This window comes from Parastagonospora nodorum, assembly GCF_000146915.1.
Source record: "Parastagonospora nodorum SN15 chromosome Unknown scaffold_19, whole genome shotgun sequence".
NCBI classification, from domain to species: domain Eukaryota; kingdom Fungi; phylum Ascomycota; class Dothideomycetes; order Pleosporales; family Phaeosphaeriaceae; genus Parastagonospora; species Parastagonospora nodorum.
Window position 1 is genome coordinate 484,712 of NW_001884567.1, and position 18,167 is coordinate 502,878.

At 52.1% G+C, this 18,167-nt stretch overlaps 2 protein-coding genes across 2 annotated transcripts; one reads left to right on the forward strand and one right to left on the reverse strand.

The window, feature by feature from the left end:
- Positions 1-41: 41 nt before the first annotated feature.
- SNOG_11497 (hypothetical protein) lies at positions 42-16,202 on the reverse strand (the record flags this gene model as incomplete). The annotated part of the gene is made up of 11 exons (XM_001801685.1): positions 42-434; positions 664-1,389; positions 1,435-2,582; positions 2,692-3,591; positions 3,662-5,076; positions 5,249-5,452; positions 5,551-5,648; positions 5,765-10,275; positions 10,496-12,087; positions 12,158-15,773; positions 15,872-16,202. The coding sequence occupies 11 exons, from the start codon at positions 16,200-16,202 to the stop codon at positions 42-44; spliced, it is 14,934 nt and encodes a 4,977-aa protein (XP_001801737.1).
- Positions 16,203-17,342: 1,140 nt separating this feature from the next.
- Positions 17,343-17,761, forward strand: SNOG_11498 (hypothetical protein; the record flags this gene model as incomplete). The annotated part of the gene is given in 4 exon segments (XM_001801686.1): positions 17,343-17,460; positions 17,479-17,534; positions 17,570-17,618; positions 17,721-17,761. 4 exon segments carry the CDS (start codon positions 17,343-17,345, stop codon positions 17,759-17,761), a joined length of 264 nt encoding a protein of 87 aa, XP_001801738.1.
- Positions 17,762-18,167: the final 406 nt, after the last annotated feature.

Consider the following 18,167-nt stretch of genomic DNA (forward strand, 5'->3'; position numbering starts at 1 on the left):
TGGCCGATCGCAGTGGGGCGTGGCAATGGGTCTCTGTTGTACTAGCTCCGCCAGTCGTGTCGAGAGAAGTTACGGTAGTGTACTGTTTGGGGAACTTGCGACCAGCACTGTTCCCTATTTGGCTGAATTGCACTTGGTCTCGCAAGCGTGGCTGTTGAGAGGACCGAGTTATTTGCCGGTGCGAGTGTGGAGATGGTCGTAAACTGAGCAGGTACCTGCACAACAATTGTGCCCGTCTCACCAGCCAAAGTTGGGAAAGCGATTGTTGTCGTGGAGGTCGTCAAACCGTCATAGAGCTCGCTGATTGTTTGAAATTGACGCGGGAACAGGACAAGTACAGTTCCAATCTCGCCAATGCGGCTTGGGGTTGCAGTAATCGTCGAAGCGGTTGAGCCTGCAAAGATCGAGGTAATGGTTGTGAAAGACTGGGGCACCTGCACGATGACAGTGCCAAATTCGTTGACGGCACTGGGAATTGCAACAGTTGCGGTCGTCAAGGCCGAACCAGGGTATAATGAGCTGAGTGTGGTGAAGCGAGCTGGAACTTGAACAATTACAGTGCCAGTTTGATCAGTTCCGTTTGGCAGGGCAATAGTTGCAGTGTTTAATACAGAGCCGCCATACAGAGTGGTGATGGGTTGTGAAGAATTGGGGAACCTCTACAAGAACGGTGCCAGTTTGACCAGGGCTGCTAGGGGTTGCAATTGTTGAAGTGATAGGAATGGAGCCCCCATAAAGCGAGGTGACCGTTGTGTATTGAGCTGGCACATCGACAAACACCGTACCGATTTCTCCAGGTAGACTTGGCGTGGCAACTGTCCGAGTGATTGGAACAGACCCAGCGTAGAGCGAGCTGATCGTTGTAAATTGGGTGGGCAATTGCACTAACACGGTGCCGGTGGCTCCAGGGGTGCTGGGTGTTGCAAGCGTCGCAGTCGTGGGTGTGAGGCCAGTGTAGAACGAGGTAAGGGTCGTGAAGAACTGGGGCACCTGCACGAGTATGGTACCCGTCTCTCCAGCAGCACTTGGGGTAGCGAGTGTAGACGTAGTGGGAACAAGCCCAGAGTAGAACGAAGTAATCGTCGTGAACGCTCGAGGAACTTGTACGAGCACTGTGCCAGTCTCCCCAGGAGCGCTTGGCGTGGCAAGTGTTGAAGTAGTGAATACGGCTCCAGTGTAAAATGAGGTAAGCGTAGTGAAGGCTTGAGGTACTTGCACGAGCACGGTACCAGTTTCTCCCGGGGATACTCGGAGTGGCGAGTGTTGACGTTGTAGAGGCAAGTCCGGGAGTAAAAGGAGGTAATGGTTGTGAAAGGCCCGGGGCACTTGCACGAGCACAGTACCTGGTCTGCCCCTGGAAGGCTGGGCGATAGCGATCGTTTCGAATGGCTGTAGTCAGTCCTGTGTAGAAGAACGAAGTGACCGTAAACAAACCTGCTCCGGCAATTGCACAATAATTGTACCAGTCTCTCCAGGACGAGTCGGTGTGGCCACCGTTCTTGTGAGAATTGCAGAGCCGTTGTACGGATTGACGATTGTAGTAAATTGCTGGGGCAGCTCTACGAGCACGGTGCCTGTTTGTCCTGGTAGACTTGGGGTGGCGATTGTTGCTGTGACGGCGGAGGATCCAGTATATAGCGATGTGAGCGTTGTAAAGACAAGTGGGACCTGAGGCACCTGTACGATGACAGTACCCGTCTGGCCTCGTATACTTGGTAGAGCAGCTGTAGAAGTTACGACTGCTGTTCCGGAATACGTCGATGTAATCGTCGTAAACTCGAATGATGGTTGCTGCGGAACTTGCACGATAATTGTACCTGTTTGGCCTGGAAGGCTTGGGACTGCTGCGGTGGACGTCAACACCGCTGTACCAGAATAGGTCGAGGTAATTGTCGTAAAATCGTACGGCAGCTGTTCTGGCACTTGCACGATAATTGTTCCCGTTTGACCTGGTAGACTTGGGATAGCCACCGTAGAGGTGAGCACTGCAGTCCCAGAATATCTTGATGTGACAGTCGTAAATTCGTACGGCAGTTGCGGAACCTGGACCACGATTGTTCCTGTTTGCCCTGGCAGGCTTGGAATGGCCGCAGTGGATGTCACCACCGCTGTCCCAGAATACGTCGATGTGAATGTGACAAATTCGTACGGCAGTTGCGGTACCTGAACCACAACTGTTCCAGTTTGCCCTGGCAGGCTTGGAATGGCCGCAGTGGATGTAAGAGTCAATGTGCCAGAATATGTAGAGGTGATAGTTGTGAAATTGAACGGCAACTGGGGTACCTGGATAATGATAGTCCCCGTCTGCCCTGGTGACGTTGGAATAGCTACAGTTGAGGTGAGGGTCAAGGTGCCAGAATAGGTCGAAGTAATCGTCGTGTAATCAAAAGCAGAAGGTAACTGGGGCACCTGGATAATGACGATTCCCGTTTGACCCGATGCGGTGGGAGTAACAGCAGTTGAAGTGACAATCGCGGTTCCAGAGTACGTCGAAGTAATCGTCGTGTATTCGAAAGCAGACGCCGCTTGAGGCACCAATACGACAACTGTTCCGGTTTGCCCTGGTAGGATTGGAGTAGCAGCTGTAGACGTGAGAGTAGTTGAGCCAGAGTATGTTGAAGTAATCGTTGCGATAGGACGGCAGCTGTTGGGGCACCTGTACCAAAACAGTGCCTATCTGGCCAGGCAAACTCGGGTTCGCAATGGTAGCAGTGGTGAGAACGGAGCCAAGGTACGTGGTAGTAATCGTCACAAATAGCAGAGTTGGCTGGGGTATCTGAATCAAGACAGTGCCTGTTTGGCCGATAGTTGAGGGAGTTGCAATGACAGACGTGGCGGTCGTGGATCCATTATAGGTCTCCGTGACTGTGGTAAAGGCCAACGGCTGCTGCGGTATCTGCACTAATACAGTGCCTGTTTGGCCAGCAAGAGATGGAGTAGCAATGGTCAATGTAGCGGATATTAGCCCACTGTACGTTTCCGTGATTGTTGTAAAGGCAAGTGATGGCTGCGGTACTTGAATGAGTACAGTGCCGGTTTGTCCAGCAAGAGATGGGGTGGCAAGAACGGATGTAGCGGTTGTTGAACCATTATACGTTTCTGTGATGGTGGTGAATGCGAATGTTTGCTGCGGTACCTGTACGACTACAGTACCAGTCTCACCTGGGAGGCTGGGCGTGGCCAATGTCCGTGTGGCGGTTATGGGGCCAGCATAAGTCTCTGTAATCGTCGTGAAAGCAGGTGCTTGTGGCACTTGCACTATCACGGTACCAATATCGCTAGGTAGCGTTGGCGTCGCTATCGTCGCGGTCCTGGTAGTGGAGCCAGGATAAGTTGAAGTCAAAGTAGTGAACAAGGGCGTATTTGCCAACGTCTGAGGCACCTGGACCACCACGGTGCCAATATCACCAGGCAGCGTCGGTCTATCTATCGTAATGGTGGCGATTATAGAGCCAGAGTAAGTAGAAGTCAGGGTGGTAAAGGAGAGCGCAGTTTCCAACGTCAAAGGCACCTGCACAAGTACGGTGCCAACTTGTCCGGACAATGTCGGCGTAGCAATTGTCGCTGTTGTGATCACGGAGCCTGAGTAAGCTGAGGTCAACGTAGTATAAGAGAGCACGTTTTCCAACGTCGAAGGTACTTGCACAAGCACAGTGCCCACTTCTCCAGTGTAACGAAGGCGTAGCAATGGTTGAGGTTGTAATCGTCGATCCAGAGTAGGTTGATGTCAGAGTGGTGAACAGACGCGTCTGAGGCACCTGCACAATTACAGTGCCAATTTGACCGGGGAGGGATGGCGTTGCAGTTGTTAAAGAAATGACTGATCCAGAGTACGTGGAGGTAATTGTGGTGAACGAAGGAGTTTGTCCAAGGGTCTGCGGCACTAACACGACCACAGTACCAAGCTGACCAGAAAGAGGCAGTGCTTCAGTAATGGTAGCTATGGTCAATCCAGGGTACGTAGAGGTGATTGTGGTGAATGATAGCGCTTCTGCAAGGGACTGCGGCACCTGCACAATTACAGTTCCGATTTGGCCAGATAGCGAAGGGGCTGCAGTGGTTGTGGCGACGACTGATCCAGAGTACGTTGAGGTAATCGTGGTGAAAGACAGAGCTTCTGCGAGAGATTGAGGCACCTGTACAATTACAGTGCCAACTTGGCCGGGCAGGGTAGGGACTGCCACGGTAGACGTGGAAGTAGTCGAACCAAAGTACGTTGCAGTAATGGTTGTGAAGGACAAAGCGTTGCTAAATGTTTCAGGCACTTGCACAACTACGGTACCAATCTGGCCGGACAGGGTAGGCACTGCCACTGTAGATGTGGCGACAGTTGAGCCAGAATATCTCGAGGTAACTGTCGTGAAGGACAGAGAGCTATCGGCGACTGATTGAGGCAACTGTACGACTACAGTCCCAATTTGACCGGGCAGGGTCGGGACTGCCACGGTAGACGTGGCAATGGTTGTGCCTGAGTACGCCTCGGTGATCGTCGTGTATTGCAACGCGTCAGCAAGCGACAGCGACTGCGGTACTTGCACAAGTACGGTGCCAATCTGGCCAGAAACTGTGGGAACAGCCAAGGTGGATGTAGCGATGCTTGTGCCTGAGTAGGCCTCGGTGATAGTAGTGTATTCCAACGCATCGGCAACCGTCTGAGGGATTTGTACGATGACAGTGCCGATCTGCCCGGGAAGGCTAGGCACCGCCGCTGTTGAGGTAGCTATACTTGTTCCGGAATAGAAAGATGTGATCGTAGTGTACACGGGTACATTCGCGAGCGACTGGGGAATCTGAACAATAACAGTACCAATCTGTCCAGGAGTGCTAGGCACCGCCGCCGTCGAAGTGGCAATATTCGTCCCAGAATAGAAAGATGTGATCGTCGTGTACTGAGGTACATTCGAGAGAGATTGAGGGATCTGCACGATGACGGTACCGAGTTGTCCTGGAAGGCTGGGAATGGCTGCAGTTGATGTCGCTACGCTCGTCCCAGAATAGAACGATGTAATTGTGGTGAACCCAAGAGCCGCGTTGCAAGCGTCTGCGGAACTTGGATGATGACCGTACCGACCTGCCCTGGGAGACTAGGTATCGCTGCCGTCGAAGTGGCTACAATCGTTCCTGGGTATAGAGATGGTAATCGTGGTAAATGCAAGACCTGGCAGCAAGAGTCTGCCGGGGATCTGAACGATGACAGTACCGATCTGTCCCGGAAGACTAGGTAATGCAGCCGTCGAGGTTGATATACTTGTTCCGGGAATAGAATGAAGTTATCGTGGTGTACTGAAGCGCCTGTGGGACTTGAACAACAACAGTGCCGGTTTGACCAGCAAGGCTCGGGGTGAACAGGGTCGAGGTGGCCACCAACGAGCCAGAATACAGGCTGGTGATAGTTGTGTAAACCACTGCCTCGGGCACCTGTACGACTATTGTACCGATTTGTCCTGAAAGGCTGGGTTGTATCGTAGCAGTAGTCAAAGTAGATCCAGCGTTAGGTAGAAGTCACTGTGGTAAACTGCTGAGTCTGAAGTTCTCCGACGAAGACCGTACCGGTTTGACCCCGGCAGACTTGGGAACAATGTTCTTGTTGTCGCAGACGAACCAGTGTATGGAGTGGTGATTGTGGTGAACCTAAGACTGTCTGGTATCTGAATAAATGACAGTACCCGTCTCTCCGGGACGAGTTAGGTGTTATCGTAGAGGTAGTCAAAGTCGATCCTGCATATGTAGAGGTGAGTGTGGTAAACTGCAGCGCTTGTGGTACCTGCACTATCACCGTACCGATTTGCCCTGGAAGACTAGGACTGAATAGTGTTGCCGTAGTCAAGATTGTTCCAGTGTAAGGCTCAGTGATGGTGATGAATTCCAGTGCCTCGGGTATCTGAACGATAATCGTACCAGTTTGTCCAGGGAGAGAAGGAGAAAAGGCTGTCGAGGTCGCGATGGTCGACCCTGCGTACAGAGAGGTGATGGTAACGAATGGGCGAGTATCCGGGATCTGCACCACGATTGTACCCGTCTGGCCAGGCAGAGAGGGAGAGAAAGCTGTTGAGGTGGCAATACTTGAGCCTGCGTAAAGAGAGGTGACTGTGACAAATGGGCGGGTCTCTGGAATCTGCACCACGATAGTACCAGTCTGGCCGGGGAGGCTAGGTGTGAAAATAGTCGATGTTGCAATCGTCGAACCAGAGTAGAACGAAGTAACAGTAGCGAAAAGCTGCTGTGGCACATCAACAATGATGGTGCCGATTTGGCTAAGATTCGGCAAAGCAACTGTCGTTGTGCTCGGTATAGATCCACTGTATGTTCTCGTAAGGGTTGTAAACTCGAATCCTTCGGGGATGTCAACAATGACGGTGCCGACCTGGCTCAGAGTAGGAAGAGCGACAGTTGTCGTGCTGGGTGTGATTCCAGCATATGTCCTTGTGATCGTAGTAAAGGCAGGCTGTTGGGGAACATCAACAATAACGGTGCCAAGCTGGCCAAGTGTGGGAAGAGCGACAGTTGTCGTGCTGAGCGTAGATCCGGCATAGGTCCTTGAGATAGTTGTGAAATCAGGCTGCTGGGGGACATCAACAATGACAGTCCCGACCTGGCCAAGTGTAGGAGTAGCTACTGTTGTCGTACTTGGTGTAGATCCGGCATATGTTCTGGTGAAAGTGGTGTAACCAAGCTGCTGTGGTACGTCCACGACGATGGTGCCAATCTGGCCAAGAGTTGGGGTGGCCAGCGTAGAAGTAACAGGAGTGGAGCCAGCATATGTCCTAGTGATAGTCGTAAACTGTGCCGCACTTGGAATCTCAATGAGAACAGTCCCAGGCTGCCCCAGAGTCGGCGTAGCGATCGTTGCCGTAACAGTCGCTGAGCCCGAGTAGAACGATGTGATCGTAGTAAAGCCACTGGCTTCCGGAACCTGAACAACAATAGTACCGATTTGGCCTGGTAGACTCGGAATAGCAGCTGTTGATGTAGCAACGACCGACCCAGTGTAGGTTGAAGTGATAGTCGTAAATGCTGTCGAGGTGGGAACCTCAACAACTACAGTACCTGGCCGGCTTAGGGCAGGTGAAGCGATTGTTGTCGTGCGTGTTGTTGAGCCTGAGTAGAATGATGTTGCCGTGTTCAAGTATAGGCTTAATGGAACCTGGACAAGGACTGTACCAGTTTGGCCAGGCAGACTTGGCGTAGCAACGGTCGATGTGGTAGCTTCATCTCCGTCGTAGATCGCAGTGATGGTGATGATGGCGAACCGGTCCCGAGGGACTCGCACGAGCACAGTACCCTCAAGCTCAAGTGTTGGGGCTGCAATGATCGCAGTTGTGGTGACCGAGCCCTCGTAGAAAGAGGTGAGAGTAGTGAAGCCTGTGGATTGTGATGGAATCTGCACAACCACAGTTCCAGGCTGCCCGGCAGTTGGAACAGCGACAGTCGCCGTAGTTGTTGCTGAGCCAGAATAGAACGAGATGACTGTAGTAAATTGGATAGCATTTGGAGTACTTTGGGCGGCGGTGCTGAGCGTCGGCGCAGCGATAGTGGAAGGTATTTCGACTAGCACAGTGCCTAGTTGTCCTGAAGAAGGCAAAGCAAGAGTTGCTGTCAGAGTGGCTGAACCAGGGTAGAACGAAGTAAGAGTTGTGTATGACGCTGGAATGGAAGCGCCGCTTGCCAATGTTGCGGCATTAGAGGGAATCTCCACCAGTACAGTGCCAAGCTGTCCTAGAGACGGTAGAGCAAGAGTGGATGTCAAAGTAGCTGAGCCAGAATAGAAGGAAGTAAGAGTTGTGTACGACAACCGGCTTGAGGTGCTGCTGCCGGATGGCGTTGCAACGCTGTAAGGTACTTCAACAAGGACAGTCCCAAGCCCCCCGAGGAGGCCAGGAGAGGCAATTGTCCTTGTAATTGCTACTGATCCAGAATATAAGGTCGTGATAGTGGTGTAACCATTTGGAAGCCCAACGCTAGACAGCCCTGGTAGGATATTGCTAGTAGGCAACGATACCGCGATTGGCAGTGAGACGCTGATAGGCACCGACGCAGAAACTCCTGTAGGCAGTAAAGTGTTGGAAGGCAAAGATATCGTGGGCAGGGACAGCCCTGTCAATATTGATGACCCTGTAGGCAGAACGATTCCGGTCGGTCCTGAAACTTCCAATGGAAGCGATACCGATGGCAGCGATACGAATGGTAGTGAGATCGATGGCACAGAAAACGATTGCAGCGAGACGCTTGATGCCACAGAGACTTCTGTGGGCTGTGATAGACCTAGAGGAAGCGAGAAGAGAGATGATTGGGGAATACCTGTGGGCAATACGATACCCGTGGGTAGCGAAAAGTCAGAGGGCAGGGAAAGGTTTGCAGGCAAGGAACTGGGCAACGTGACGTCTGACAGAAGTGAACTCAGTGCAGACGCACCAGTTGGCAGAGAGGTGATGCCTGCACTAATCTCCGACAAAAGTGAGCTCAAGGCTGCTGCATCAGACGGCAGAATTTCTGATGGAAGTAACGAAGCAGTGGCGTTGGGTTCCGACAGCAATGAGCTTAGAGCGGATACACCAGTTGGGAGGAACGTGTAGCTTGTACCAAGCCTGGAAATGAGAGAACTCAGTTGGGCTAAGTCCGATGGCAAAGGTTCGGATGGCTGCGACGTAATACCGATGTTGATGCTCGAAGGTAAAATTCCGGATGGTAGCGATGTTATATTTGCATCAGCTTCTGAGATGAGCGAGCTGAGCGCTGAAGCACCAGATGGTAGAGATACAGGTGAAATAGATGAAATTGCTCCAATTCCGGAAAGCAGCGAGCTCAGTGCGGATACATCTGAGGGCAGACCGGTGATCGCAGGTGCGCTGATATCGGACAACAGTGCGCTAGGTGCCGAGGCTCCAGTAGGGAGTGGCGTGATTACGGGAAGACTGGCTTCCGAGAGAAGAGAGCTCAGTATACCTGACGGCAAATCTCCAATGACAGATACACTGGCTTGTGACAGTGCCGAGCTCAACAAGTCTGATGGCAGCGACACGCTAATCTCTGGCAAAAAGGAGCTTAATGCTGAAATTTCAGTCGGAAGCGAGGTAATGGTAGGAAGACTGACCGCCGAGAGGAGAGAGCTAAGGGCGCCAGATGGCAAACCTCCAATATTGGATACACTAGCCCGTGAAAGTATAGAACTAAGCAGATCTGATGGTAGTGATACACTGATCTCAGGCGGTGTGGAGGTTAGTGTAGAAACTCCGATGGGCAGCGAAGTGATAGCAGGAAGACTGGCTACTGAAAGGATAGAGCTTAAGATACCGGATGGAAGATCGCGGATGGCAGAGACACTGGCATCTGAGAGAATAGAGCTGAGCACGTCCGACGGTAGAGGTATGCTGATTTCGGGTACGATGGTGCTGAGACTTGGTGCACCAGTCGGTGGTCCAGTGATTACAGGAAGACTGAGACCCGAGAGAATTGAGCTCAGGACACCAGACGGTAGATCACTAACCGCGGACACACTGGCGCCGGCGAGAATGGAACTGAGCACATTTGACGGAAGAGCTGTGCCAATGTCCGAGATTATAGAACTGATGGCAGCTGCGTTCGTAGGCAATGCAGTGAGGGTGGAGAGACCGATGTCCGACGTGATAGAACTGAGAATACCGGACGGTAGATCGCTTATCGCTGGCACACTGGCACCGGAGATGACGGAGCTCAGAAGATCTGATGGAATACCAGAAAAGATTGAGCTGATGTCGGGTGTGCTGATTGGCAATGATGTGACCGCAGGGGGGGTGACACCTGACAGGATAGAGCTGAGTATTCCGGACGGAAGATCGCTTATTGCTGTTACACTGGCCTCGGCGAAGATCGAGCTCAACAAATTCGACGGGATACTTGATAGGACAGGGCTCAATGTCAGTGTGCCAGTGGGCAATGGATTTATCGTAGCCAGGCTGAGATCTGAAAGGATGGAACTCAAAGCACCGGAAGGCAAGTCGCTAATTGCTGGCACACTGGCCTCAGAGAGGATTGAGCTTAATACACCAGATGGTAGCGCCGTACCAAGCTCCGAGAGAAGCGAGCTAAGATCACCACCAGTCGGCAAGCTGGGGCTTACGGGGGAGCTGGTGATCACAGGTATGTTGATTGTTGAAAGCAGTGAACTGAGAAGGCCAGATGGCAGGTTGCTGAGTGTCGGTACACTAGCTTCGGAGAGAATGGAGCTAAGCACGCCTGATGGCAGTGCTGTAACAAGATCAGATAAGATGGAGCTGAGGGCGACTCCGGTCGGTAAGCCTGTGGCCACGGGCAGACTTCCATCGGACAAAAGTGAGCTCAGAACGTCTGAAGGTGATAAAATGGAGCTTATATCGATGCCAGTCGGTAAGCCAGTGATAGCGGGTAAGCTTGCACCGGAAAGAATTGAGCTTAAAACGTCCGAAGGCAGTGCTGTAGCGATACCCGACCAATATAGAACTTTCAACTCCAGAGGGCAAGGCTGTAGCTAGAGACACACCTACACCCGACAGGACCGAGCTCAAGATGTTCGATGGCAATGCTGTAGCGGCAGGAAGGCTTATACCCGACAGAATCGAGCTCAAGAGGTCTGAAGGCAGTATTGTAGCAGTCGCTGACAAGACGGCGCTTTCGGCCCCTGTCGGTAAGCTTGGAGCGACAGGCAGGCCTGACAAGATTGAGCTCAGGGTATCTGAAGGTAAAGCTGTTGCGATGGCTGATAAAATGGAGCTTTCGAGTCCTGTCGGGAGATTTGTAGCCGCAGGTAAGCTGGCGCCCGAAAGAATTGAGCTGAGAACATCTGAAGGCAAAGCGGTTGCAAGTCCCGATAGGATAGAGCTTATATCAACAATAGTCGAGAGACCGGTAGCAACAGGCAGGCTTAGGTCGGATAGAACAGAACTCAACACACCTGATGGCAGAGCTGTGTCGATTCCCGATAAAACAGAGCTCAAAGCAGCATCCACTGGCACGCTGGTGATTACAGGAAGGCTTACGGGAGACAAAATCGAGCTAAGAACACCTGATGGCAAAGCCGTTCCGATCTGCGACAGCACTGAGCTCAACTCGACCTCAGTCGGCACACTAGTAACGACAGGAAGGTTTATGGTGGATAATATCGAGCTGAGAACTCCTGACGGCAAAGCTGTTCCAATCTCCGACAGAACTGAGCTCAAATCGACAACGGTCGGCACGCTGGTTGCAGCGGGCAAGTTCGCGTCTGACAAGATCGAGCTCAAAAGGCCCGATGGCAGAGCTGTAGCAATTTCAGATAGGACGGAGCTGATGTCAACACTGGGTTTGGAAGTAGAAACTACTGGTTGTGTCGCGACCGAGAGTAAGGAGCTGAGCAGGCCAGAAGGTAGGTCCTCGATCACGGACACACTCGATGGCAGAGTTATGCTGAGTTGCGAGAGAATCGAGCTGGTATCAACACTGACCGACACTCTAGTAACGACAGGCAGGGTCGCGGCCGAAAGCAAGGAACTGAGCACTCCAGAGGGTAAATCTTCGATTACAGATACACCCGATGGTAGAGTCACGCTGAGCTCCGAGAGAACAGAACTCAAAGCAGCAGCGCCGCTGGGAAGACTGGTCACCACGGGTCGGCTTACGTCGGGAAGCGGGGAGTTGATTGCAGACAGACCCGTTGGCAAAATAATGCTGAGTTCCGAGAGAATTGAGCTGAGAGCTGCGCCACTTGGAAGACTGGTCACTATGGGTAGACTTGCGCCAGAAAGCAGGGAACTTAGTAAGCCAGAAGGCAAGTCGCTGGCCGCCGATGCACCCGCTGGAAGAGTAATGCTGAGATCTGCGAGGATAGAGCTGAGAGCGGTACCAGTTGGAAGATCGGTCACAGCGGGCAGGCTGGGCGAGCTGACTCCTGGAAGGAGCGAGCTCAGAATATCTGATGGCAGATTGCTTGTTGCCGAAGCACCGACTGGTAGCGTGATACTGAGATCTGATAAAATGGAGCTAAGGGCGGCATCAGTAGGAATGGGAAGACTGGTTACTGTGGGCAAGCTGGCTGCTGAAAGAATGGAGCTTAGAATGTCCGATGGTAGAAGCGAATTGAGACCGTCTGATGGTAGACTGCCTATTGCAGAGATGCCCGATGGAAGCGTGATGCTAAGACCTGACAAGATGGAGCTCAGCGCATTACCAGGTGGGTAATCCGGTAAGTGCAGGCAAACTGGCTACCGGAAGCAGTGAGCTGATAGCATCCGAAGGGAGAAGCGAGCTAGGTACGGCTGATGGCAGAAGCGAAGCACCCGGTGGCAGAAGCGAGCTCAAGACATCTGATGGTAGACCGCTTATCGTAGGAACGCCGGATGGGACGGTTATGCTAAGCTCTGCGAGGATGGAGCTCAAAGCAATATTAGTCAATGACTCGGTGATCACGGGTAAGCTGGCACCCGAGAAAAGCGAACTCAACACGTTGGATGGGAGCTTTCCCAGATCGGAAATTCCAGACGGAAGAGTTATACTGATTCCTGAGAGTAGCGAGCTGAGTGCACCACCAGTTGGTAAGCCTGTGATGATGGGCAAGCTAGCGTCCGCTACGATGGAACTCAAATCGGCTGTTGGAAGACCAGAAACGCCAGAAGGAACTGCCGCGCTTAGCTCCGAAAAGAGCGAGCTCAGTACAATGCCAGTTGTTGGCAAGCTTGAGGGTATTGGCAAGTTCGCATCAGATAGAATAGGGCTGAGAATGCCCGAGGGCAGGCCGCTTAAGCCAGAAACACCAGGCGGAAGTGTTACACTTATGCTTGAAAGCAGGGAACTAAGTGCTTCACCAATCGGTAAGCTTGTGATAGCTGGCAAGCTGACACCAGGAAGGCTTGATCCCAAAATGCCGGACGGCAGGCCGCTTATTGCCAAAGTACTGGATGGAAGCGCTGCACTAATCTCCGCAAGTAGTGAACTAAGCTCAGATGCCACGGTTGGCACTGCGGTAATCACAGGAACGCTAAACCCAGATGGAAGGGAGGTGATGTCTGCATTGATCTGCGAGAGCAAAGAGCTGAGATCGGGAACGTTGGTCGATAGAACATCAGATGGTAAAGCTGCGCTGATTCGCGAAAGCAGTGAGCTGAGCTCAGACGCGCCAGTAGGCACTGCAGTAACTGCTGGGACACTGACTCCAGATGGAAGGGAGGTAATGCCTGCGTTAATTTGTGAGATCAGCGAACTCAGATCGGGAATGCTAGTCGGTAGAACGTCAGAGGGCAAAGCTGCACTGATCTGCGAAAGAAGCGAGTTGAGCTCAGACGCGCCGGTCGGCAGTGCGGTAATCGCTGGGACGCTGACCCCAGGTGAGAGGGAAGTGACACCTGCGTTAATCTGTGATAGCAACGAGCTCAAGTCAGGAACACCGGTCGACAAAGCGACAGAGGGCAAAGCTGCACTCAGTTCTGAAAGTAGAGAGCTAAGCCCAGACGCATCAGTTGGCAGCGCAGTGACTGCAGGTAAAACGCTTCTGGTTGGAATCGTGATACCTACATTAATCTCTGACAGTATAGAGCTCAGATTAGGAACACTGGCCGATGGGGCTGACGGTAAAGCTGCACTCAGTTCTGAAAGCAGCGATCCGAGCTCGGATGCACCGGTTGGCAACGCAGTGATGGCAGGCAAACTTTTTGCAGATGGATTTGTGATACCTGCATTGATCTCTGATAGCAGTGAGCTTACATCGAGGACACCGGTCGATAAGCTAGATGGTAGAACTGCACTCAGTTCTGAAATAAGCGAACCGAGCTCGGATGGCAATGCAGTGATAGCAGGTACAGTATTTGTGGCTGGAATAGTGACACCTGCGTTGATTTCCGACAATAGCGAGCTCAAATCAGGTACAATGGTTGATAGGCCAGACGGCAAAGCTGTACCCAGTTGCGAAAGTAGCGAACTCAGCGCCGATACGCCAGTTGGTAGCGCGGTGACCAAGGAAGGGCTGAGTCCAGATGGCGCTGAGGTAATTCCCGCGTTTATCTCTGAAAGCAGGGAGCTAATTGCAGGAACGACGGCTGATAAAACGCTAGATGGTGAGTCGCTGACCACACTAACACCAGTTGGAAGAGCTGCACTGATCCCTGAGAGTAATGAGCTGAGCTCAGATACATCACTCGGCAATGCTGTTACTTCAGGCAAACCGATTCCTGCCGGGATTGATGTAACTCCTGCGTTAATTTCGGAGAGGAGGGAGCTGATGGCGGAGACTCCAGACGGCAAGACGCCCGATGGTAAATCACTAATGGCGGAAATACCGGACGGTAGACCCACGCTGACGCCGGAGAGCAAGGAGCTGAGTGCAGGAAGGCCGGTTGTTGGAACCACAGTTGGTATACCACTGATGGAGGCATCAGACGGAAGAGCAGCGCCGATTTCCGAAAGCAAAGAACTAAGCGCAGAGATACCAGATGTCGGAAGAGCAGATGGCAAAACACTGATAGAGGCATCAGACGGAATCGCAGCGCCAATGTCTGAGAGCAGAGAGCTGAGCGCAGAAATGGCAGACGTTGGGAGCACAGTTGGTAGTCCGCTAATGGCGGATAAGCCAGACGGAAGAGCAGCACTAAGTTCTGAAAGTAGAGAGCTGAGCACTGGAATACCAGATGTCGGGAGGACAGGAGGTAAACTGCTAAATGTGGAGACACCAGATGGAAGGACAGCACCAATTCCCGAAAGTATGGAGCTGAGCGCAGCAATTTCGGATGTTGGAAGAGCAGTCGGCACGCCGCTGATGGAGGAAACACCAGATGGAAGTGCAACACCAATTTCGGACAGTACGGAACTTAGCGCAGTAATGTCAGATGTCGGAAGAACGGTTGGAATGCCGCTAACGCCGGACGCGGCTGATGGCAGAATTGAACTTAATTCTGCGAGTAGCGAACTGAGAGCAGAAACACCAGTCGTGGGGAGAACAGTTGGGACGCCACTGACACTGGACGGTAGAATTGCACTGATGCCCGAGAGAATTGAGCTGAGATCAGGGATGCTAGCTGTCGGTAAAATAGACGGCAGGTCACCAACACCAGATGGGCCAGACGGCAGAGCAGCACTAATCTGTGAGAGCAAGGAGCTGATGGCAGGAACACCTGTTACTGGGCTACCAGAAGGCAAACCATTAATGCCAGAAACATCGGGCGGCAAAGCTGCACTGATCTCAGAAATCACTGAATTGAGGCCAGAAACAACGCTCGAGAGCGCGGTAGGCAGAGCTGGTGAAGACGTGATGCCTGCATTTAAATCCGAGAGCAACGAGCTGACCACTGAAACGCCAGTCGGCAATACAGCACCTGATGGAAGGCCGGTGAGGCTAACACCAAGCTCCGACAATAACGAGCTAAGTGCAGAAGGCAGTGTACCATCTGTAGGCAGGGGAAGTCCTGTCGGTAGGTCTGAACGCAGGGGGTTGCTCAATGGCAGCGAGGCACCTACCGAGATGCCCACGGATAGCGAAACTCCAACTGGTGGTATCGAGGCGGAGGTGAAACCTGGAGACAGAGAGAAGTCGCTCGGTAAGCTCAGGCCAGATTGCAGCGGTATACTGGCAGGTAGCGATAAGCTAGTTGAAAATTGATTTCCAGTCGTTGGCAATGAAACGTCTGAAAATGGAAGTGAGACATCCAAGATAGAAGATATATCCGAGGCGAGGGAAATGTCTGAAGCGAGTGTACCCGAAACGAGTGAGCTGTCTGAAGGGAGGGAGAGGCATGGATGGTATAGAGATTTCCGCAAGGTATCGAAACGCCTGAAGGTAGAGAGGTAATGCTGCCGACCTGGCCGGGAACAAGCACAAGAATTGTAGTTATGGCGTTGGGATCCAACGAGTTCGGATTTGGAAGCGTTTGTGTGGTCAAAACCGCGCCGACGTTACTCTGAGTCTGGGTCAGGGTGACGAATCTCCGAGTCAGTGTATTCGTTATTGTGGAATAGGCTGTGACGATTGTGCTGAGCAATGTGGGCGCGTTGTTGACTGTGATGGGAACGTTGTATGGTAGCGGGGTGATCGTGGTGTTTGTGGTAATCGACGTGATCACCTCAACCGGCTGCCCGAAGACTGTTGGCTGAGGCTCGTATTCGACCGTATACTGCGTGGGACATGAAGGCTGTATTTGTTGCGGCTCCTGTCTTGCGAAAAACCTGGGTTTCCATGCAGAGGCTGCCAGCGGCAGCGTTTGCACGACGAGACCAACTGACCCCTTCATGACGGCAAAGATAATACTTGGCAGTCGTAGAGTAGGTTGGACTCACTTTGGGCGCGAGGTACCTCTCCAATATCATAATTGAGCATCGCCATGTCCCGCTCACTATATTGCTTGGTAAAAACGGTACACATTCCGGGTGCACGGCTGTGAGGGCAAAGGGGCAAAGGGTATAAGTCGTGCATTTCTGATCAAGCACGACTGTGTGGGGAAGCTTGTCAGGGTTCACGGAATGGAATGGGATTCAATGCTTCTTCAAAACTGCGATGGATGAAGCCAACTGTGAACTCTTTAGACGCACTGGTAGAATCTGTTACCTAGTGATAAGCAGACGCGCATGATACTTCGACTCGCTCTCACCCCAAAGCGCGAATTTGTTGTGCACATGCTGACCTAGTGATGGAAAATTTGATGATAGTGTGAAGGGAAGGGACAACCGTGGCGTGTTCTGGGGGAAACTTGGCGTGCTCTTAGCTCGTACACTTTCGGCCTAGCCGCCGATCCGCCCAGCCAGCAACTTCAATACATAAGCAGAGCAGACTTCGCGGCACTTCTCTGAGCTTCCCCAACCCTGAACTGCGTGTGCTCCCCTATTCCCAACAGTTGCCATACGAACAGCTTCGCCACCGAGGGTGTGCCACGATACGACCGAACATACCCGAAGCCAGGGACCACATGTAACCTACGAACCGTCACACATCACCCAGAACCTCTCCTCGCCTGCCCGGCCATTCTGAAGAGTCCGATAGTCCTTTAGCGCTGCGTGGCAAAGGGTCGAGGTCGTAAGCTGCGGTGCATACCACGCGTAATCTCTGTACACATAGCACGGAGTTGTTCGCAAGCAAGGTCATGGAATGTCCCCATCAGCATCTAATTGCTTCACTGTGCACTGCCAAAGGATAGAGACTTTTGGTACTTAAATCTGTCGCTGCTCGTAAATCTGTTGGCCGCCCACCCTCTTCAGCTTGTATCATTAAATCACTCGCTCTCATACAATTTGGCTCCCCTCAAGTCCTTCCACGTCTCGCGTCACTTAGACGCTCGTCCTTCTCGACAGTCCTCAAAAAATCAATTCAACAATACGAAACATCAATTCGGTAAGGTTGGTACATTATGCGTTTACTAAATTATCTAGTATACAACATGCCGGACGGTGCGTGGCTGTCCGGGTCTGCGCCTCCAGGTGGGTCTCAAGGTTTGTCAAGGCGCGCATCGCCCGGGACAGCCACCATTGCGACCGTCACCGTTTCCGTGAACGCAGGTAAGTCCATGGCCGAAGTGACTCCATCCATCGTGAAACGCCAAAATCCACTGGCTTGTACTACAACCATCACGGTAAGTCCGACGACAACGGTATATTCCATCAACAGTTTGACGTCTACCTATACGGGCCCGGCTTCCAGCGCTACTCCTTCTCCGGTACGTCAACCTCTCCTTTCTCTATGCTCAACTGTGCTCAGTGGATTTGTGGGGGATAATGTGTTCTTGGAGATTGTGCGTTGCGTTGCGCTACCACCGCAGCCACCACGTGCGATTTCAAGGACAGGCCCAATCACGATTAGCTATACATGTAACGACCTTGATCAAGATTAACCGATGCTTTATCTTTCCCTCTTCTCTGACCATTGACTTGGTGTGTACTGTACCATTTGTATCTTGCTACAACTCTCCCATTTCGGGTAGAAACTATGGCTGTTAAATGTGAAGTTTTTCTCCGATATCACACTTCCGAGGAAGATCTTTTTTGACCACTGTTTATATTCTTGCAAACGCATATGTATATGCACATCTTGGGCAAATGTTCACTACAGGCCTTTCTACCCTTGACGATCTTTGTTCGAAATCCATCGCATCTCTTCCTTGCCTAAACTAAATCTCATGACACAAGTGCCTTTGTCCTGCTCATGGCAAACCTCCATGCGGCGCTACAACCACCGCATGCGGCTGCATGCAACAAAGACATCACAG